This window comes from Dunckerocampus dactyliophorus, chromosome 1 (assembly GCF_027744805.1).
Source record: "Dunckerocampus dactyliophorus isolate RoL2022-P2 chromosome 1, RoL_Ddac_1.1, whole genome shotgun sequence".
Lineage (NCBI taxonomy): Eukaryota > Metazoa > Chordata > Actinopteri > Syngnathiformes > Syngnathidae > Dunckerocampus > Dunckerocampus dactyliophorus.
The window spans coordinates 25,441,957-25,463,394 of NC_072819.1; the positions used below are offsets into that span (position 1 = coordinate 25,441,957).

Genomic DNA, 21,438 nt, shown 5'->3' on the forward strand with positions numbered 1-21,438 from the left:
GAAATGCTAATAATGTGTAAGAATGTACCTTGAGGCCACACACAGCCAGGTAATCTTCATTACAAGGGTTGCCCGTAAGACTGAGGACAGTGAAAGGGACAGGAGCAGAGGCCAGACGTGTTAACGTCAGCTTCCTCTTGCTTGAATCAGCTTGCTTCAGGAGGGTGGACAGCTGCAGAACAGTTATCTGGAAGGGAGACAAACTGGGTAGTGGATTGTTCTTGCTAGAAGAAAATTTGTTTTGCTCAAACAAATTTTGATGTATCTATGACTTCTAAGTTGTATATGACAAATATTTATCCAAATAAGTTTTAGTGAAGCAATATGTCAGTGTCCTAGTTTGTGATGCTCACCTTTCCCTTTTCATGGCTGACTGCAAGGTGTTGGCGGCGGCCATGAGGAGATGACAAGACACACATGGCAACACGCCTCAGCACATGAGCACTAATGAGCTGGCGTATTGTTTGTCCCTGGTCACCACTGTAGTTCATCCTCACATTCTCAAAAGCCCCTTCCTGAGAGCCAAGAGTGGGTACCTGACAAGAAAGTGTATCAGTGAAGTCAAAAGAGTCCCTGCATCTTAAGTTCTAATCAGGTTTTGATAAATGACATGGAATTAAGAGATGCAACCAATAATGATGACCCTACCATTAACTGATCTGTCATCTCCACACTTTTGTCTTGAGTGTGAAGTTCATTGAGTGCTTGCTGTGCCCGGCTGCTGCTTCCTACTGCTGATGCCTGCTGGAAGTTGGTCTGAATGGCTTCCATTAGAAACATGAGCATCTCCAGTATGACAGCTGCAGTAGACGATGCATTCTGTTGATAAGATAAGTTCAAAACAACAGTGACACAGTTAGGAGTAGCTTTTAAAAACTACAAATGTGCCAGCACTAACTGGGTGAACCAGGAATGCTCCATATTTTCCTTACCACTTGGGAGAGCAGCTCTTCCTGGCAGCCTTCAATACTCTTGCACACACTGCTTTTCTTGGGTCTGTCCTCATCACCAGGTTTGCCATCACAGATGGTCACCTTGCCTTTATCAGAGGGTGAGGCATTCTGGTGGCGGCCAGCACTCTCAGGCATGCGCAGCTCGCTCTGGAACGCAGAGGATTCCTTGAGAGTGGAGCCCATGCCACTGCTTGGACTGCGTTTCACTAAGGCCTGTTGACAACACAATATAAACCAATGAGAAAGCCAAAAAGGCAGACGCTGACATGCACATGATAAAATATGGGAAATCATCATACAGTTTCTAACTTCGGAGCATCGGCTATGTTTACAAATTAGGACATTTTAAACAGGTATAGCTTAGTAAAAGAAAGCTTGGTAAAATAATTGCCAATGTCATTGCCTTCAAAGAAGTCACACAAGACAGAAAGCATTAGCACAATAATTACTGTGCTAAAAGGATGATGCTGCTGCATGCAAGAACAGTATACTGACACATTAAGCTACAACATCAACAATATTGATTACAAGTTAAGCAAAACTATTATCATTCACGTGATGTAGCCACAGTAACATAACATGTGGTTGATGGTTTGCTCATCGCATGCACACAAAACAATCAATTAGGCTTCACTAAGAAAACTGGCCTTTCCAGTACATGAGCTAAGCAATGTAACATGACTGCGGTAATTTACTGGGAATGTGCGTTCTAGCTATATAGCCCTGAACAAATGAAATGACTGGATGGAAGTCAATGGGGGAATGACTTGCAAGCCAAAGTTACCGCTGTTGTTCTCTTCCCATGATGACCTGAGGTATTCGGTCTCACCTGGCAGCTGCCATCCTCTTTGGCACCGCAGTCACAGAAGAAAGAGCCATATTTGGCATAGGAGATCTCATGGTCTTTATGACAGACTTTGGCGCACACAGTGCACACACCTACCCCATCCACCATCTTACAGGTGTGACAGTGGTACCTACAAAATGAAAATGGGCAAGATGATGCATAATGCATCTGTTTAGTACTGACAATGTCACTGCTATTTCCGTGTTTTAGGCATACCATAAGAACTGAGTAATACATAGCTGTTACAGTTCCTTTCATAAAGCTAGTCAAATAGTTTTTTTTGTTTTACTCATAATTATGTCTTTTCCTGTCTTTCAGGCAAAAAAAAAGTTGAGACATATGTTGAAACATTATGCATGAAACCAAAATCACAACAATAAATTTCTAAAAAAAAAAAAATGTCTTTACCAGTGCTGGTTCATGAACTCCTTTTGAGTTATGGTGAAAGTGCAGAGTTTGTTGCAAAGAGAGTCTTCATCCTGTCAGTCAATGACAAATAGTGTTATAAATTTTGGAAAACAGTGTGCATCAACTTAACAGTTATTTGCATGAACATAAGTAGCATATTACCTAATAACAGTGCTGTTAAGAAAATATTATGCTGCTATTTCAATTTGGTTACATTACTTATTTTAACAAAACCAAAACGTTTTCAGAAACTGTATTGTGAATCCCATGATTAACCTCATGTTTGTCAGATTTGTGCCTTGACAAAATAAGACCCCCTTCCAGATGGGGCAGGTACAAACAAAAGTGCTCTCACAGAATCCTCTGCCTGGGAATCATCTTCCTCTACAGCTAGTTCTTCCACCCAATCTGAGTCCACCTCCATGGCCTTCTCTTCTCCATCCATGAGCAATGTTGAGCCACCTTGACCATTGCTTTGCCTCAGGGCATTCATCACATCAGCCAGATAGGAGATGATGTGACAGGAGCATTCCAACATGCTGGCATGCTGAAATCAAATAAGCAGTCAAAATAATGACTTACATTTGGTATAATAATCCTTGATAAAGAAGTAACTACAAAAACATACCTTTCCCTGGGACATGTTTGTGCTCACTTTTTCCACAACATTCTTTTGAGTTAAATACTTTTTGCTGTAGCAGAAAAAAAAATTAGGAACACTTTAATTCATGCCCTTCCCACCATTTCACAAAAATTATAAGGGCCTCAGTCATTATCAGTGACATCTTACCATCTGGCGAGCCAGTCAATAACTGCCCTGTGCAGTTGCAGGTGGCCTGCACCTTGCCCTGCGCTAGCGAGAGTGGCCATGATGACCATGAGCTCAGGGAATCCTGTTCCATCCCCATTGGCCAGCATGTCTGTTGCCATGGGGATTAGTGTGCTGAGGAGGACAGTGCACACTCCTTCCCCCACCTGGCTGTTGTCCCGCACTATATGAGTGGTGAGGAGCTGCAAAAGCTGACGATTTTCTTGCACTATTTCCAGCTGCTCTGAGTCTTTGGGCGGGGTGGCCGTCATGCGCGTCAGCCAGGATTGCAAACGAGAGGGTTCCACACAAGCAAGCTGTGCCAAGGAGCCGCAAAGACAGAGCAGACTGGAGTTTGGGCTCTTCTCCGCTGGGGGGAAAGACATTACCAAGAAAGTTCATTGAATCCAACAATAATATAGATTAGCGGCTTTGTACACAGACAGAGTACAGTTTTACTGTACAACCTGCTGCTTTCAAAGCATAAATATAGTATAAATCTACAATCTGACAACAGCAGACTTACTTAGCTGGAAAAGCTTTGTGAAGAATTTCAGCACCCTGTTGCAAAATTTAGCTGACAGGTTTTCGTTGGCTGTTGCCATCATAATTTGGACAAGCTCACCACTGCAAAGAGAACATAGTGAGGAAGTTGTATTTATTTGCAGTAAAATAATCCTGTGTCATCAGTTGAGAAGATACCTGAAGGAAAAGAACTCTTCCATGGCCTTGCGGACCTGAACGCTCTCCAGCTGTTTTTCAAGGTACTGAAGGCATTCCTCAAGGACGGACTCATCCAAACCACTGGAATCATGAGATGTCAAGAAGATATTGCTTAAAATAAACCATACTAAACAAATTGAATTCAGAACCTTGTATTATACTGTATGATAGCAATTACCTGTTGGGGTCTGAGTGATTTGCAATGATGTTATAACACCCGGTCACCAAACGTTCATAAATGCGGCCAAGGAATGCGTCTGACTCGGATGGACCAAGGATACGCTCCAGTGATGTCGTGCTGATTTCTGCCACACTCTCTGTGCTGCTCTCCAGGAGAAGGGGTAGCAGTGTTTGCACAATTTGAGAAGGATTCAACTCTTCAGTGCTGAAAGACAAGCAGCAAAATTAACAAAACAAATCATCCATGAACATTAACGACATTGAAGGGATAGTCCACACAACAATGGACACGCGAGAGCGCGTAGTGGTACGAACAGAAGAAATAATGGCATGCGACTGAGAAGTCTGACTTTGTTGTTAACAATGGTTTTGTGATGCAAATTGAACGCATATTGGTTTGAGAAGCCCAACTCTTTACTTAAGTGACCCCAGCAACTAACCGGAACTACGTTTCTCCTCACCGAAATCCAACCAGAACTCAGCTAATAGAACAAGGTGGAGGGTAAGTCACTGTTGATACACTACACTGCTGATGGGAATGTCATACAAGTTCATGTAAAAAAATCAGAACTATCCCTTTAATATAAAACATATGATAATACATTTACAGATCACATTTGTTACTGAATATTTCCGTCACTTACACAATAAGGTCACCAGTGAGACGAACCAAAGACAGCAGGATGTGTTTCAGAGAGGATGCCAGAGGCAAAGACTGGCAGCTAAGAGTTCCCAGGTGTGCTGCTTGGATGGCACTGATGTAACTCTCTGATGGAATGGTATCATTGGCAAATGCATTTCGCTGTGAGGGACAACAAACCAAAATATGTATGATATGATCACTGAAATGCTAGTCATTGGCCTAATGTTTTTGATCTGATCACATACCCAAGAACCAATGTTGGGAAACTCGTTGGTATGGATGCTGTTCCACGTCTCACATAGTGTTTGAATAGCTGGTGGTAAGTTGTGCATAATATTCGGCCCTGAAAGTGTTAATTTTTAAGACAGTGTGTGCATGAACATGCAACGTTAATTTACTGTTAAGCATTCTGCACTAAAATCTGCACTAATTGATGGTACTGCTACATACCCAGCAGGTTGGCCTTGCAGCGAGTGGAGCCAATGGACAGCACAGCAGCATAACCTTGGAGCTTGGCATCTGTCAGCTTATTTTCCCCTTCCTCTGGGATGTTCATTAGTAGATAAGACCTGAAACAATTCAGCGTTTTAATTTGTGAGCTTTAATACGGGGCTACCGTGGTTTACCAAACTTTTTCAGCTCAAGATGCAAATTAGAAATGTAGTTCCTACCATGGACCCAAAACACAAAGCTCACCTGGTAAAGGCTGTGTAGACATCTGCAAGTTGTAGCGTGGCAGACATCAAGTTCTTTGTGATTTCAGATGACTTGTGAGCATCTGCTTCAATGGCAACCTTTGACAAGTGCTCATCCAGGGACACCTGCACTTTAGAGATGACTGCATCTAGCGTGTAGATTGCTTGTAGTGAGGGTAGCTGATCGAGCTGAACAACACCATTTGGGTCTATGCTGGAGAAGGTGGAAATCTGCAATAGGAGAGTGAAGGCTCCATCAATAACTGGTTTAGACCGTACTGTTCATTCTCAATGATTACCGGTACCTGTCTGGCAATGTACTCCTCTGCCAGCTCCACATCATATTTAACTGTGCTGCACTTAGCTACAGTCATTTCAATTAAAGTGGCTGCTTGGTCTGCTTTCATTCCCTGTTTCACCAAGTGTTCCTACCAAAGATGACACGCACAAAAAGGACAATATTAAACAAAAAGGACAAGAGTCATTTCACTACCACATATCAATCTTTAATAATTAACAGTGCTCTATATAATACTTCAACAAACCTTGATCCAATTCACATAAGTGGCCACTCTGAGACGTGAGGACCATCGTAGAGTGTGCAGGATGTCACTCTCACTGGGATCCCCACACCCAGACTTGAGCTGCTCCATGTACGCTTTCGAAGGTGGTAAAACCCCCAGGATCCGCCACAGTACTAGGAAGAAGTACTGAAGGGAACAGGCCTCCTGCAAGAGTTGCGTTTATTCGTACCACAAAGGAAACCACTGACACTAGTATTGATTGCTGAGGTGACCAAAGTGTGGCCCTGTTTTCATTGGGCCGCGGCAAATTGTGTAAACAAAATTAAGCCAAAAAATAATATACAGCAAAAATGGGAAACATAGTGCAACAAGGCACGAAGTAAAAACAAAAAGCTGAAATGTTGATACTAATAACTACTTTTGTAACAATAACACAAAGCTTTATATCATGTTTTTAGCCTTTTTACATTTTCAAAAAATCTAAAAAAAAAAAAAAAAAAAAAATTAATTAAAAAAAAAAAAAAAAAGATTTTTCAGTATGCAGCCCTCAATGGAAAAACTTTAGACATTCCTGATTAAATGCAAGCTTGCATCTCCATTCCATCTTAACATTTCTCTGGGTTTGTTCTCACCATAGGAGTGATGGGTTTGTTCTCGTGCCTTCTTGCTGTGTCAAACTGAGAGCCAGCTGCCAGCAGTGAGATTAGCCTAGCATAAAGTTCATCGTATTTCACCACTCCGTTGAACAGCTTTGGAAAAACCTATAAAGGGGGAAAAAATAATGCACACTAAAAGGCTTTAGTCACATCACCTTAAGACAAATACATATTAAAAAGGAATGATGTCTCACCTTGCTGTCTAGTCTGCTGATGTCATCTTCGGATGCCTCGGGGGACAAAACGCAGTAGAATTTGGGCTGAGCATTTGAATCTAGAAAAGGAACAAAAACGTATTTGATCTGTCATGTACCAACATCATCAAGTTTAAGGGTTCCAACCATCTTGGAACATTTGGCTTGTGAGTGAAACATTTCCACTCACTGGCTGAGCAATGCTTGGCCCAGTTCTCCTCCACCTCCCTAAACCCGTAGTAAAGTGGGAGATTGCTGCGTTTGCCGCCATCCTGCAGAGAACTTGGCCCATTTGATGGTGGCGTGAGGAGGTTGTACTGCACCTACAAATAATATTGAGAAGCTAAATGTATTTCCTATTATGGCATATGCATTCAAATAAGCAGGTACTGTTAAGGAATGATCATGTTAAATGGTCCTGGGATGAAAAAAATACATATACATAAATCAGATATACAGGATGTACCTGTTCAAAAAGGTACAGGGGAGCCTTGGAGTAGTGGCGCAGCAGGTAGTCAAAAACCAAGAGCAGGCGAGCCAAGTTGAGGGGCACAGCCTTCAGCTGGCTGTCTCTGCTCTGTGCCACTTCAGTGATGGCCTGGGTGACCAAGGTGAGCACTGTCCATCGGCCACGCTCCGACAAATTGTGGAAGAGCAGTAGCATGAGTTGAAGGTGCTCCACATTAAGGTCATCCTCTCCCTGAACAGATCCCTGAATGGTGTGCTGTTTCAACGTTCCCAAAAATCTATAGCAGAAACAAAAAGTGAAAATAAACAAGACTGCAAATGCTTTAGTCTGTGTACAGTAACAGTAACGTAACAGTACCTTTCCCAGACTTTCATGCACTCAGGCACATCTGGCTCTCCTTGTACACTGGCTTTGTGCTGCCATATGAGGAGAAGTCTGGAGAGGACTGAAAGCGACTGAGGGTGAATGTATAAAGGCCACGGGCCTTCTGAGAAGGGCGCAACACCTAGTTGCTGAAGAAGGGTATTCTAAAACAGACAAGAGTAAAAGTTGTATCACTTCATGTATCCCGGAGTAATGTGAGTACTAAAGTTGGATTAATGTGCAAACTCTATAGCTGGGTTGCAACCATGTGACCTAGAGGTGGTGGATGGGGGTCAAACAACGAATATGACCAGATACACACCCAGTATGTTTGTACAATGTTTGGCAGATTAAAGTGAATACCGGTGCATGTTGCTGAAATTATTTGCTGCAATTGTGTTGAATGGTGTGTTACATGAAGACATGACATCGTTGAAAACAATGTGATCAAGCAGCAGTGAAAGCTTATCTTCTGAATCAGACATAAATGAGAAGCAGATGAAAATATGTATATATACACACACACACACACACACACACACACACACATATATATATATATATATATATATATATATATATATATATACTAACATGTCTATGTGTGTTTTTATACCAAGTCAGTCTGCATGAATACATTCTTTTATGTGTCATCCATTGTTTCGCTTTGCTCTTTTTCCAAGGGGGTCTTAATTCAACAATTATTTTGATGTAAACACATTTGCAACCCTCTTAAGTTGCTTCCCACTAGCCTGCAGTTGACATTAGTGGTCCACATATGCTACTAGATCGTATGGCTCTACCCAAATATTATTTCCTGAAATATTTGTTTTAAACAGCTTAAGATGTGTGCTCTCGTAGTCTCATGTTAATGATGAGTGCAGACTTTCTCCCCCTTTTATATATATATGTCACTTTTCCATGTTATGTTCATGCAGCACAGCAGGCATTGTAATCTTGGTGGTATCTTTATCGTGTTAATTCAATAATTGGGCACGTATTACAGTTAGAGTGTAATTTCCGGTGTATCAGATGCACATGTCCACGTCATAAAATGGCATATTGTGTCCGTGAAAACCAGGCAGCTCTTTGCAAGGAGCCAATCATGAGCTATGAAAAAACTCAAAAGAGCATGTCAACCCATTGGAAATCGCAGGAGGTCCTTAATCAATATAACAGTCTGACTCACTGTGCCATCTTAGAACGAACACTAAAATCGTCACACAGCAATTTAACACTCAAAATGCAGCTAAGAAATCTACAAGTTCCAATACGAGTTAAAAACAAACAAAAAACTATTTTAACGTTTTCCCAAAATACATTTTGTCCCAGCAAAGCATTTAATTGGAGGACAAGCGACATAGAAAGTGGATGGATGGCCGACTGGCTAGCTGCCAAGGCGCTGCAATGCTGCCTCTGACCACAAGCCAGAGGAGCCCAGAGGGAGGCTGACATTATTACAGCGCCCCGGCAGGTATAACCAATGACTATTGAGTGTTAAGTTGCAGTGTGATGAGTTCAGCATCCTTTGCAAGATCACACAGTGAGTCACACTTTTATATTGACTAATGACCTCCTGCGATTTCTAGTGGGTTGACAAGTGTGTCCTGAGCTCATTAATAGCTTGTGATTGCCTCCTGCCAAATGAATAGCTACCGTTTTCTCACCGACTCACGCGCTGCACAGTATTTAGATGATTAGTTGTAGTTCTGAAGTAAAGGTGATGTCACGAGATTAGAACATAGCCGTACATTAGCCGCACCGCTGTATAAGCCGCAGGTTTCAAAGTTTAAAAAGAAAAAAGTAGCAGCTTATACACCAGAAATTACGCTATATGTATATACAGTATAGAGCATAGATGAAGCGATGTGAGGAAATGACCTTGTGCAATTACCCATTTCCATGAGAATTTTCGAGTTCCAACAATATTTTAAACTTTGTTTTAATATAACATTTGCTTGTTGTTTCTCACTGCAAATGGAGTGTTCAGACTGGTCAAAGTGGTGGTGACGTCATCATTTTTGTATTGCCTGTATACATGGCAACGACAAGCCGGCGCTTTCAGATTTTCTCACTCTGGAAGCCGTTTTCAAATAAGACCGTTTCAGGTCACCAAGAACGCCGTTCCCATGTGGATGAGAGGCTGAAATTATAAAGTACTTGAGCGTTTTCACTTGAAAGCGTTTCCGTGTGATGGCCCCTCAGTTGTCTTAATAAGTTGCTGCTTACATTGTAAATTTTCAGTGGTACAGGAATGATAGGAGTAGCAGATACTTAAAGTCGGCAAAATACGGTATTTGCCCCCACCCCCATCTGCTTGAGCCTGTGACGATAGCAACCTGACATGACGTCAAGTGCAACCCAGCACTATAATGTGTATAAAAAATGTTACAGTAATTGCAGGATTTAATTCCTCTTACCTGCAGGGCTGGGGATGGCAAGTCTGATGTTACTAGGGTGTGGTTGAAGTGATACAGCGCTAATGAAAATGCTTCATCCGAGGACGCTAAGATGAAAGACATGTATTCAATCTTGAAGTCCAGCCCAACAAAAGGAAACCTGCATGTACGTTATGTACAGACCCTTTCCAAAAAATTTGATTATCATGGAAAAGTTGCTTAATTTTCATAATTCCATTCAAAAAGTTAAACTTTCATAGATTATAGATTCAGGGCCCACAATTTAAACGATTTCAAGTGTTTATTTGTTTATTTTTACGTAATTTGGGATTCCAGCTCATAAAACCCACGAAAACAGGAATTCAAAAAATTTGAATACATTTACTTCTCAGTTTTTGCAGGAAAAAAAGAAAGAAATTAGGATCACATCAAATCAATCAAAATATGGTACTTTCAAAACGATATGTCAATCTTCAATACTTGGTTGGGAATCCCTTTGCCTTAATCACTGCCTTGATGCGACGTGGCATTGAAGCAATCAGCCTGTGGCATTGCCTGGGAGTTATGGAAGCCCAGATTTCCTTGATGCTTGCTGTCAGCTCTTCTTTGTTGTTGGGTCTGGTGCCCCTCATTTTCCTCTTGAGAATACCCCATAGATTCTCAATGGGGTTTAGGTCTGGTGAGTTGGCTGGCCAGTCAAGCACTGTGATGGCATGGGCATCAAACCAGGTTTTGGTGCTTCTGGCGGTATGGGCAGGGGCCAGGTCCTGCTGGAAGATGAAATCTGCATCTCCATACAGATCCTCAGCAGAAGGAATCATGAAGTCCTCTAAAACATTCTGGTAGACTGTTGCGGTGACCTTGGATTTAAGAAAGCAGAGTTTACCAACACCTGCACCGGACATTGCACCCCAAATCATGACGGACTGTGGATATTTCACACTGGACCTCAGGCAGCTTGGGTTCTGTTCCTCACCCGTCTTCCTCCAAACCCTTGGACTGTGATTCCAAAATGAAAGGCACACTTTACTTTGATCGGAAAAGAGGACCTTGGACCACTGGCCAACAGTCCAGTCCTTCTTCTCCTTGGCCCAGTGGAGACGCTTCCTACGTTGGCTCAGGTGGCTTGACCCGAGGAACCCTACAGTTGTAGCCCATCTCCCAGATGCGTCTGAATGTGGTGGTTTTTGAAGCTGTGACTCCCGCCTCATTCCACTCTTTCTGGATCTCTGCCAGATTCTTGAATCTTCCCTGTTTGATAATCCGCTGAAGCCCACGGTCATCTCTTTTGCTGGTGCATCTTCTCCTGCCACATTTTGCCCTTCCTCTAGACTTTCCATTGATATGCTTGGACACAGCACTCTGTGAACAACCAGCTTCCTTAGCTATGAACTTTTGTGGCTTACCCATCCTATGGAGGGTATCAATGATGGTCTTCTGGCCAGTTGTCATGTCTGCAGTCTTCCCCATATTGAACCCAACTGAGACAATTGAACCAAACTGAAGCAATTTAATGACACCTGGGGAAACCTGTGCAGGTGATTTGAGTTTAATAGATGATTAGTGTGTGACGCTCAGTTTAAAACATTCATGCACTGCAAAATTTGGGCTGATTTCTTCATAGTTTTCTATTTTTTTTAATTCCTGTTTTCGTGGGTTTAATGAGCTGGAAGCCCAAATTATGTAAAAATAAACAAATACTTGAAATCGTTTAAATTGTGGGCCCTGAATCTATAATCTATGAAAGTTTAACTTTTTGAATGGAATTATGGAAATTAAACAACTTTTCCATGATATTCAAATTTTTTGGAAAGGGTCTGTATGTACGTGGTATACCTTTCACATCTTTGTCCACATCTTTGATGATGCTGGCCAACGTTGCCATGTGTTGCTCTGTCAGAGATACACTCAAGTAGTTGCGGATGAAGTTGTTCCTGGACTTCAGCATGGAGGTGGTAATCAAGTTCAAAATACTGGAGGCCAAACTGAGGAACTACAGGAGCAATTGAGAGTTAATATGCTCTGTGACTTTAAAACCCTATATGCAAATAATATGTACTTACAAGCTCTGGATCTTTACGACCCGCCAAAATGTTGCCATTTTCGCTTGGATTCTGCTTGCTGGGGCTCTTCAGTCTGGGAGAGGTCTCCAGGGGAGGAGGTGGTGGAGGTGGAGGGGGAGCTACTTTGTCCTTGGTAGGTGAAATAGTCTCTTCAAACCAAAGTCCCAGGATGGGCTCACTGTCATCATCTGCAACGGAACACACATTCATCTACGTATGACCATTTTATAATGAGATGTGAGACAGTGTTTCACAGTGATTCCCCAAGTACTGTATTTATGGCTGTGGTGGACTCATCAAACTTTACTAACGCTTACAACACGGACAACAAAATGTAACATAATTCAACACACTGTATACCGGTTTCCTATAGATGAACATCACTTGATGAAAAATATTACAATACTGGCATTCAGAAAGCATTTGCCTTCAACATTAATTCATTTAATGAAAATTTTCTTAATGAATATTTTATCCTTGCCCTAATTTATGAAAAACATAGGCTGTAATGTTCCACATTCAAAGTGCACAGTAACTGACTGGTCTAACGCAACTTAACACTGATGCAATGTTCATAATACAGGAGGTAGCAGTAGCACTGTGTCTATGGCGCTGTAAAATGACAATGTTACAAGAAGTCAGATAACCATATGAATCCACATGCTTGAGTATCGCTATGCCGGTGTTAATATTTAACAGGCATTAATATGAAAACATGCATGAGAACATGGTGTACCCGCTTAAGACAATGTAACACAATCTGTGTAAAAGAGGCAAATGACACAAACACTATTGATGCCCACTTCCAGTATGATAAAATGTGTTTCAAAAATGCTAAATCAAATAAAATTAAAATAACAAGCATCACTATGCAGAAAGTGTTGCAAACAATGCAAATTCTACTTTCATGCATCAGTAACATGCATCAGCACAAATCAATGTTCGGCTCTTAGAATTGACCTAGAAAGCTGCCAGACAATAGCTACAGCACATCTGGTGAAGACTGACTCAGTGTGTTTAATGAAGCATCCGTCCTATAGACCCACTGTTTATAATATTTAGTCCCTCCTAACTGGATTATAAATGGACCAATAGTGTGAAAAAATGTGTTTCTCAGCGTAGTAGATGATACGTCCACAGATAAATTACAAACATGTTTTAATAGCTACTAGCCCATATCAAACTCATCGTTAAAATAGATACTCACATTTGCATGCAACATAGAAAAACTATATATTGTCAGGTGACAGCGAGACATAACACAGTATGCCTAAGCGCACAGTACAAGCACAACTTGAATTTATCATATTCAAGAATAATACCACTGATTTCAAGTGGGTTCTATTGTTTTTGCAATCAACATTTTAGACATTTATGACCCATAATACAAGGCATGTAAAAAAATATACCATGACCAAATAGTGAAGACACAATTGGGTACTATTACCACACGTTTCTTTTGCTTGCAAAAGAAAATAAGGAATATGCTTAAGCAGGATTGTGTCACGAAAATAGCTTGTTACTGCGATATAACTTACCTTAAATGCACTACCAATAGTTTCCTAACAGTGAAAGACATTGACCTTATAAATCAGAAGTACCGTACTTTTCCATTCAGCACTCAGTGAGCATATAATAAAAAATGAAACACTGTATGGAGGACCCACATAATAAGACCACTGGTATTATCCTTTGAAGCACACGGAACCACAGATGAACCTCTTTGACAAAAATGGTTACTTTAATTAAGCCAATCAGGAAAAAAAGGCACCTTCCATAGAACTGACATTTTGCCAAAGCTCCTTCCTCTGTGGCTCTTTTCTTAGCTAATGTGGCTGTAGCTCATAGCCTACATAGTGAGACATACAATAACAAAATGAGTGCGGGACAGTGAAGTGTACACCAAGTCTTTAACCTGAGGACAGAAAACTGCTGACCTGAGACACAAGCTGCACATGTCTTCTCCTGTCTTCTCTCTGCTGAGATAGTAGACACTGTCAACTGAGCTATCATATAGGATGACTGGACAAAAATGTTAATGACATTTTTGTGAGTGTGCTGCGCGTTTGCCCTTTTCACTGCTGTTTGTATGAACGTGACTGCCCTACTGACACTAACTCCAAGACTAAACCTGGCGATTACTTTGCTTTTTGCACGGTATTATCTGTGTTGGAGGCTAGCTTTTGAAATACTGTCTGTAAAACCTTATAGCATTTCCCAAACTGATTTTTTTTTTTTTTTTTTTTTTTTAAATGCAACCTAAACGCCCATGTCCATTTCCATTAGAATCTGCATACAGACACTTTTTTCTTTGAATGTCGCAATAACTACTTTCATACAACTTTAATAAAAAGGTGCACAGGGCATACTGTATGGTTTGTCAGCATTTTAACTGAGATAATATAATAGCCAAAGGTATCATCTTCTGTTGCATTACAAACCTGAAACATGATATGCAGGATGTGTCAGTGCTGAGGCTTACTGCTTTGTCACAACCAATTCCCTACCTTGGCTGCTGTCCTCCTCAGTGCTGCTGAAGTCATCCTCATAGTAGGTGTTGGAATCAGTGGACGCACTGGCATCACTGCTGACTGAGCCTTTTCTCTGACGCTGGAGAACACAAGCCTAACACAAGCCAAAAGAAATGTCATGTTTCGAGGATAAACAGCCAGCTGAACACTCCTCTCCTTTGACTTCATTTTTTTAAAACCCTCATTGTCTTTTTGGCCAAAAAACACAGGAGCATATTTCTATTAGCTCTGTTGACATAATCATGAGCCTGAATGGCAGGCAACAGTGACAATACCTTCTTATAGGCAGTGGAGAGGAGGGTGAAGAGCAGGCTGGTCAGTGGTACAGAATCAATAAGTCTTTGGACCCTCTGGATGGAAGTACTCTGTGCCATGATGTTGAGCTCAGCTGGTGGTCCATCACTCGCCCAACCCTATAGGTGAATGATGAAAATGGGTTGAAGTTCACATTAAATATTCATGACAAAAGCATCATGCATTGACATGAAAGCAACTTTGTTTCTCGACTTACTCTATGCAAAGCCTCAACTTGCAAATCTTGGAAGAGCGATGTTAAAAGCTTGATGGCGTGGTTGGCCAAGATTACTGACAAAACTCCAAAACCTTGATGTCTTAAAAAAACAACAAAAAAAACATTTAAATATCTACATGAACAATGAAAAATGCACTTTAGCCACTCTTGTGGACTGCTATGACGGCGGACTATTATCCGCCCTCGTTTTCATGTACTCTATCTAAACCAGTGGTTCTCAACAGGTTTGGCTCAGGGACCCATCATCACCCTTTAATGGCAAGTTGCGACCGAAATTGTGGAATTTTTTTACGTAAGCTTCTCAAATATATTATTTCTGTAATAAATTACATTTATCTCAATTTTAAATGTTAAATGGCTGCTTAAACGGTGCAAACCTTTGAACGTATTACCAGCATTATATCCCACCCTGTTCCTGCTGCAAGCATGTAAGCTGCGCCCCAGGTAGCAGACACATGTGCACCTTTGCTAAGTGCTGGTGGTATCATTTAGACTCAGCTGCAAATTGCCCCTTAAATGGATGAATCGATGGATGAAAAAACACTGAAGTGCAGTTTGAATTTGAGGTAGTGCAAAATAACACTGTGTGTTTCATGATCAGTTCAGCAACAATGTTTTTATCCACAAATTCATAAATTATTTTTAAAAAAGTATGTGCAAAGGTTTTCAGTACATGTTATATCTGGGGAGTTGAATCAGGGTATTAGCACATGGACGTGGATGAGAAGCCAAACAAAAAGTTAAAAATCGAGTGTGTCCTGTTACTCTGATTCAACATCCAGTAGGCACGTTTAATATTAATAAGAGGACCATGCCTTCTATAGACCACCCCTCTGCCTGGGTCAATAGATAGAATTAACCAGTACCGTCATACTGTGAGCGGAATTCCCCCATATACATGCGCTTTTGCTTTATATCACGCTCTCCTCTAGCTGATATCTAGCTATCTGTGTGTCAGACGGACAGTACGCTCAAGTCCACACTCAATGTCCTTTCCCCTCCTGCTCAAACTTGACCAAGTCGGCCATTAACATAGCATGCACCTTGTGGTGGCGTAGCAAGGGAATAGCACCGGTCAAGGTGCGTTTACGGACATCGGGTCATTACCCTTTTTATTTTGGCAAGGACCCCGCAACCCACTGAAAACGGCTCCACACCTGTTGAGAAACACTGATCTAAAACCCTATCATATCTAGTCATTATTTACCCTTTGCCAGGACCCAATTTAGGGGACCCCGCACCATCCTTGGTGCGCACGGTAATATCTCGGACACGTAAAGCAGCCAAGGGATCCTTCTCTTTGCCCTTGTCCGCCAGGGCTGTGGGGCTCAAGTTAAGAATCAGGTACAGACTGTTTAAAAGGCACCATGCTCCAAGCAGCTGGAAGTTCTGATAATGCTACATGAGACAAAACATCAATAGCAATAAATGAGTAAAACTTTAGTCTTTACTTAAGTGGCACTGTCGAAATTACAGCATTGCTCTCACCTCCCCTCCAGCTCGACGAGAATTGCTGATGGCTTGCCCAATCATTTCATAGATCTCCAACTGTAGTAAATACACATTTTTGTACTCAAAACACATGAATCAAAGTCAAAATATACATTTATTTTCCCACAGAAACTCCATACAACAAAAGAATCAAATATTGTAGGAATAATACTCACACATTTCTGCACTATTGTTGCGGCATCATTTTCATAGTCCTCCTCTTTAGTCCCAGTGGAGGCAGAGCGAAGCTGCAGGCCGCTTCCTACCTGCAGAATGGCCATGCAGGTGGCCACGCTCACACCTGAACACACATTTGTTTTCATTCACGTCTTTATACTTGTATGCATTATTAAGGGAGGAAGGAATCAATATGCAGCGTGTGCTAACAAAACAGCCCTGAACGAGAACAGAAACAAATGATATTTGCAAATGACTTGTGTCTTCTAAATTGTGCTGTCACAATTTGTCATGTGAAAGATCAACCTACCAGCATACAGACAGCTCAAAGCCAGGACAGTCATATCTAGTAGTCTGCCTGGTGTCAATGGCTCCAGTACAGGAAGAGAGAGTGTGTCCAAAGCCATGGTTACGTCAATCACCAGAGAATGAAATCTACATAGGGGGACGTTAGAACATTAAGGAGCCACTTTACACCAGGAAACTGAAATGAACTTAAGAGCGTAAATGTTAAAATAATACACAACACAACCCACCCATTGCGGACAGCCGTGGCATCAGCGACAGTGGCGGGCATGATGAAGAAAGAGTTTGCTGACACGGCATCTTGGAAACGGTTAATGTAACGTAGGAAATAGGGCAGGTTGAGACACACTCGCAGCAACTTCTCAGACCCACCTGAGAAGACAACATTGTATTGCACAGATTAATAATTTGTAAAGAACGTTTCATTTAGAGATGCACTCTCTTTTTTTCCAAACCAATACCGATAACGTTCTGCTTACCAATATGGTACTGATAACAATTTCTTTTTTTTACTTTTTTAAAATTTAGATTTAACTGTGGTTTGTGCACACCTGGCGGTAATAAGGACTCGAACAAATTTGGATTTGACCAACTGTACCTGTAGATTTCTCCTAATCAAATATGACATTACTACTACTACTACTACATCACTACTATTAGGAGAACCAAAGTACAGAGTGGAGGGAGCCACCTGTTGGGCCCAGCAAAGTGCACTATAGTCGGACACACGCTCCGAGCAGCCAGTGTGCCACTACAGAGGTCAGGAGAACCGGAGTATAGAGCGGAAGGAGCCACCTGGTGTGGCCCAGCAAGGTGCACTGTATTCGGGCACATGCTCCGAGCAGCCAGTGTGATGCCACAGAGGTCTCTGGCAAGCCTTTCGCACTTCTCAAATGCCGCGGCGCTGGTGTTTCAGGTGGCTGATAAGCTTTTTTTTGTGCTCTATGGATTTTTTTTCCCCCCCTCATCGCAGAGCATTTGGTACAACAAGGACGCAAAATGTCTTCCTCGGAAAGTGAATGTTTGCTTACAAGTGAGCTCAGGGGAAGTTACGACAGACTGTTAACGTCACAGACAGGGGAAAAAAAAAATACTTGATTTGCTCACCTACACAGTACAGATAATCTCACCTCTTTTTTTAAATTATCAGTTATCAGAGCTGTTAATGTTATCAGATTTATCAGTATGATGTCATAATTCCCTCATATTGACCCGATAAATATTGTGCACCCCAAGTTTAATTATTTGTTTGTGGCTTCATAAACATTTCGATCAAAACTCACCCAGTTCTTGTAAGCTTGACACATTCTGAGAGACAAAAGCATTCTTCATTTTGGCCTGAACAGCTTGATCAGAGGTCTGGTCCTCACAATCACTCTCAGTCTATGAAGACAAGAACATCAGATTCAGCAAGAGAAATGCATGGCAATAAATGATCATAATGTAAACCACCAAGCATCCACCAACTGTTTAAGACACTGTACATCCATTTTCTACAACTTTTCTACCCAAGCAGATAGACATTTTTCAATATACAACTATGTGAGATACTTGAACGTTACCTGCACGTGCAGTGAAGGTGAGGCCAATATGGTGGTAAGGTCAGGGTTAAAAACCGAAGTCAGCTGATTAAAGAAGTTCATCTGTACTTCTTTGTGTCGCAGCTCTGGGTTCACAGCACTGGGCACCTCCTTCTGATCTTCCACTATTTAACAAGAGCACAATATCATTTGTTCCACATTGTTCCATGGGATTATATTGCCCTTCTTCTAAAGCCCCAATGAAGACAATTACCAAATATATTACCGAATTCAGATGAAAAGAAGAAAATGATGTACAAGTTGAAATACAAGTTGTTTTGCAACATACTTACCGTCAGAGAGGGTCTTAATAGTTTGAGGCAGCTTCGCAGACTTCATCATTGCAGTGAAAGTAATAATTTCTGTGCGGTCTAGTCTGCTACTGCCAGTGCAAAGTCCTTTTATTAGAAGAATCAGGTGTTTCTGACAAAAAAAAAAAAAACTATTGCGTCATTTGTTTTAAATCGAGGGTTGAATTAAAGAAGAATCCATCTACACCACAAATGATGTGGAAACAATAATATTTTGTCTTGGTAGTGAATGAATTACAATTGTCACCTGTGACACTGCACATGCTTCATCTGGGTTCTCCAGCCGCAGCAAAGAGAACTCAATCAAAACTTTGCATGCCGCGGCAACTGAGAGCAACTGATTTCTTGGTACTGGAAGAGAGCAAAAATAATTATAATGTAACAATCTTTTTTTGTCCAAATAAGTTAAGGAATGCGGTACAGTAAATACAGGGTAGTAACCACTGCATTATAAAACTTGGTTACTTACTTTGTCCACATACTGTGGTGATGTAATGTGCAGAGAGCGCCACGAATGACGAGTAGAACGGCTCATACTGTTTGTCATGATGAAGAATGTCCGATTCACTGCAAATGACAAGTGAAATAACTCAAAACAGTGGAAATTCAGTTTTTGAACGCCCCTGTTTTCAATAAAAAGTTCTGCCAAAAATCTTGCCTTAGTTCTTGTACACTGTATGGTAATCGTAAAATATTGCCCGTAACAAACTGTTGTATTTTACTCCTTGGCAGGTTGAATATTATGGTATTACTAAAGATGTGGATGGACTAGTCCAAGCATTGCTTGTTTATTCAGCCATCTTGGATTACACACCCAACACCAAATCTTGCAGTACTTAGTTTACACAACACTAGGTTTTCTGAAAGGCACATTCTTTGTGGAGACTCGAGTGGCCAAACGAAGAATACCACATGTTGGTGGCGCAGTCTTGTCGTGTTAATATCCAACTGTGTTCCTAACATGTCTTTAGTACAAAATGTGCCCTCAACTCCCACCCAGAAGTCATTCTCCCCCAGCTCCATCACCCTTTTATGATGTAATCACTGGTTGACTCCGTAGTTCTTTGCTAACTAACAAGTCTGTTTTATTGAGTACGGCTTCACAACAAGCCACCATGGGGCCAAAGTAGCAAGTGCCAGCACTTCGATTAAGAAGGTGGGAAACCCTATTGAATTCAAGTGTCTGTGTGGCTCTCCTCTCCCCTGCTCCCTCTCCCGTTCGCGTCAATAAGGCTACATTCTCACTGCAGGGTATGATGCACAATTTTAACACAAAATCTTTTTTTTTATGTGGTCGTTCATATTACCAAAAAAAATAGACTAGTCAATGTGAATGCAAGGCCTTCGGGAAGTAACGTGCATGTGCAAAAGCACATCACAATTTCAACGATTTTGTGCAACGGGAGTCAATATTTTCTTCACAAAATTATTCTGCATAGCAGATTAAAAAGAAAGACGGCAAGAATTTTGACTATGGCAGGTTGTGGAGAAGTTGCTGTGACGTCTGTTCCAACGTCGGTGCTGGGACATTGCCGTGAGCTGCTTCACTGACACTCCTTAAAAATAATTTTGGGATGAGCTTTTGCCTACATCGGTGAGTTTTATCCAAGTCTCGGTAAGCAGGGCGACACACGCCTTTCAATGACGTATAGGTCGCATATACGCAACCTGACCATTGAGGCTGCAGTTGCATCGCGTACATATCAGATTTGTATCTACATATGAATGAGGCCTGAGTCACATTTGAAAAAAGCGGAATTGTGCTGCTCACACCGACATGAAAAAAATCAGATACAGGTCACATATGAACAAAAAAAAATTGGAATTGACCTGCAGTGTGAAGATAGCTCAAAAGTCTTCAATCAAGGTAAAAGTGACATTAAATATTCTTTTATCCTATAGATGGTAAAATGCACCCGAAACCTCAAAGCTTGTGTCAGACTTCCTGGATCACACTGCTTTAAAATAGTGCTTTGTTATCATTCTAAAAATATCATGTGACCTACACTGGAAGGGTCATATGTCACAGCGCGTATTGACAGCTTGAAACTGACTTGTGTATACACTAACCAACAAGCTATTGAATAATGAGGGCTTGTAAGGAGAGCATCACGTTTTTTTGTAGTTAGTAATGACGACCAATGTTTCACTGTTTAGTGACACAGGTTGCTTTGCCTTCACTCTTCCACCAGATGTCGCTAACATTGCTTTCACTGAAAAAGCTGTATCTGTTCCGGTGCCAGTTGAAGGAAAGCCTCAAAGCTTCATGGGACATCATCACCCATTCAACCATCTCTAATTTATCCCTTTCATTCATCATTTAAATGCATTTCGCATTGTTTTCTGCATGTAAAACTATAATTGTTCTATAGTAAAAGTGTTTTGTCTAAAAGGAAAACTGCACTTCTTTGTGGAATTTTGCCCATCATCCACAATCCTTATGTCAGTCAGACATGAACACACATCTTTCTCTTTCTGTGCGTTCTAAAAGGTATAAAAAGAGACAGTTAAGAATGCATGTGATGAGATGCACCTATTCCGCCTATAAAGCCTCCTGGAAAAAATACTCCAAAAACCGCCAACAA

The 21,438-nt window shown here is 41.3% G+C and overlaps 1 protein-coding gene across 9 annotated transcripts in view; it reads right to left on the minus strand.

Moving 5' to 3' along the window:
- Positions 1-21,438, minus strand: part of ubr4 (ubiquitin protein ligase E3 component n-recognin 4) — a 54,962-nt gene that overhangs the window by 30,410 nt on the left and 3,114 nt on the right. For 4 of the 9 annotated variants that reach the window (XM_054775089.1, XM_054775081.1, XM_054775075.1 and 1 more), the window contains exons 2-41: positions 19,323-19,420; positions 19,101-19,204; positions 18,836-18,965; positions 18,525-18,667; positions 18,246-18,345; positions 17,193-17,334; positions 16,967-17,091; positions 16,656-16,780; positions 16,477-16,536; positions 16,196-16,386; positions 14,968-15,067; positions 14,732-14,869; positions 14,433-14,550; positions 13,863-13,904; positions 11,926-12,113; positions 11,699-11,855; positions 9,884-9,969; positions 7,458-7,627; positions 7,098-7,377; positions 6,822-6,954; positions 6,632-6,711; positions 6,414-6,542; positions 5,803-5,985; positions 5,563-5,685; positions 5,259-5,488; positions 5,013-5,131; positions 4,808-4,905; positions 4,564-4,721; positions 3,918-4,124; positions 3,719-3,820; positions 3,543-3,643; positions 2,999-3,386; positions 2,837-2,900; positions 2,564-2,755; positions 2,209-2,279; positions 1,738-1,930; positions 933-1,166; positions 649-819; positions 354-536; positions 29-187 (exon numbers count right to left, since the gene is read on the minus strand). In XM_054775089.1, the coding sequence (XP_054631064.1) occupies positions 29-187; positions 354-536; positions 649-819; positions 933-1,166; positions 1,738-1,930; positions 2,209-2,279; positions 2,564-2,755; positions 2,837-2,900; positions 2,999-3,386; positions 3,543-3,643; positions 3,719-3,820; positions 3,918-4,124; positions 4,564-4,721; positions 4,808-4,905; positions 5,013-5,131; positions 5,259-5,488; positions 5,563-5,685; positions 5,803-5,985; positions 6,414-6,542; positions 6,632-6,711; positions 6,822-6,954; positions 7,098-7,377; positions 7,458-7,627; positions 9,884-9,969; positions 11,699-11,855; positions 11,926-12,113; positions 13,863-13,904; positions 14,433-14,550; positions 14,732-14,869; positions 14,968-15,067; positions 16,196-16,386; positions 16,477-16,536; positions 16,656-16,780; positions 16,967-17,091; positions 17,193-17,334; positions 18,246-18,345; positions 18,525-18,667; positions 18,836-18,965; positions 19,101-19,204; positions 19,323-19,420 (5,815 nt within the window). The remainder of the gene's footprint in view (positions 1-28; positions 188-353; positions 537-648; positions 820-932; positions 1,167-1,737; positions 1,931-2,208; positions 2,280-2,563; positions 2,756-2,836; positions 2,901-2,998; positions 3,387-3,542; positions 3,644-3,718; positions 3,821-3,917; positions 4,125-4,563; positions 4,722-4,807; positions 4,906-5,012; positions 5,132-5,258; positions 5,489-5,562; positions 5,686-5,802; positions 5,986-6,413; positions 6,543-6,631; positions 6,712-6,821; positions 6,955-7,097; positions 7,378-7,457; positions 7,628-9,883; positions 9,970-11,698; positions 11,856-11,925; positions 12,114-13,862; positions 13,905-14,432; positions 14,551-14,731; positions 14,870-14,967; positions 15,068-16,195; positions 16,387-16,476; positions 16,537-16,655; positions 16,781-16,966; positions 17,092-17,192; positions 17,335-18,245; positions 18,346-18,524; positions 18,668-18,835; positions 18,966-19,100; positions 19,205-19,322; positions 19,421-21,438) is intronic. The other 5 variants (XM_054775125.1, XM_054775115.1, XM_054775066.1 and 2 more) reach the window with 4 other exon arrangements.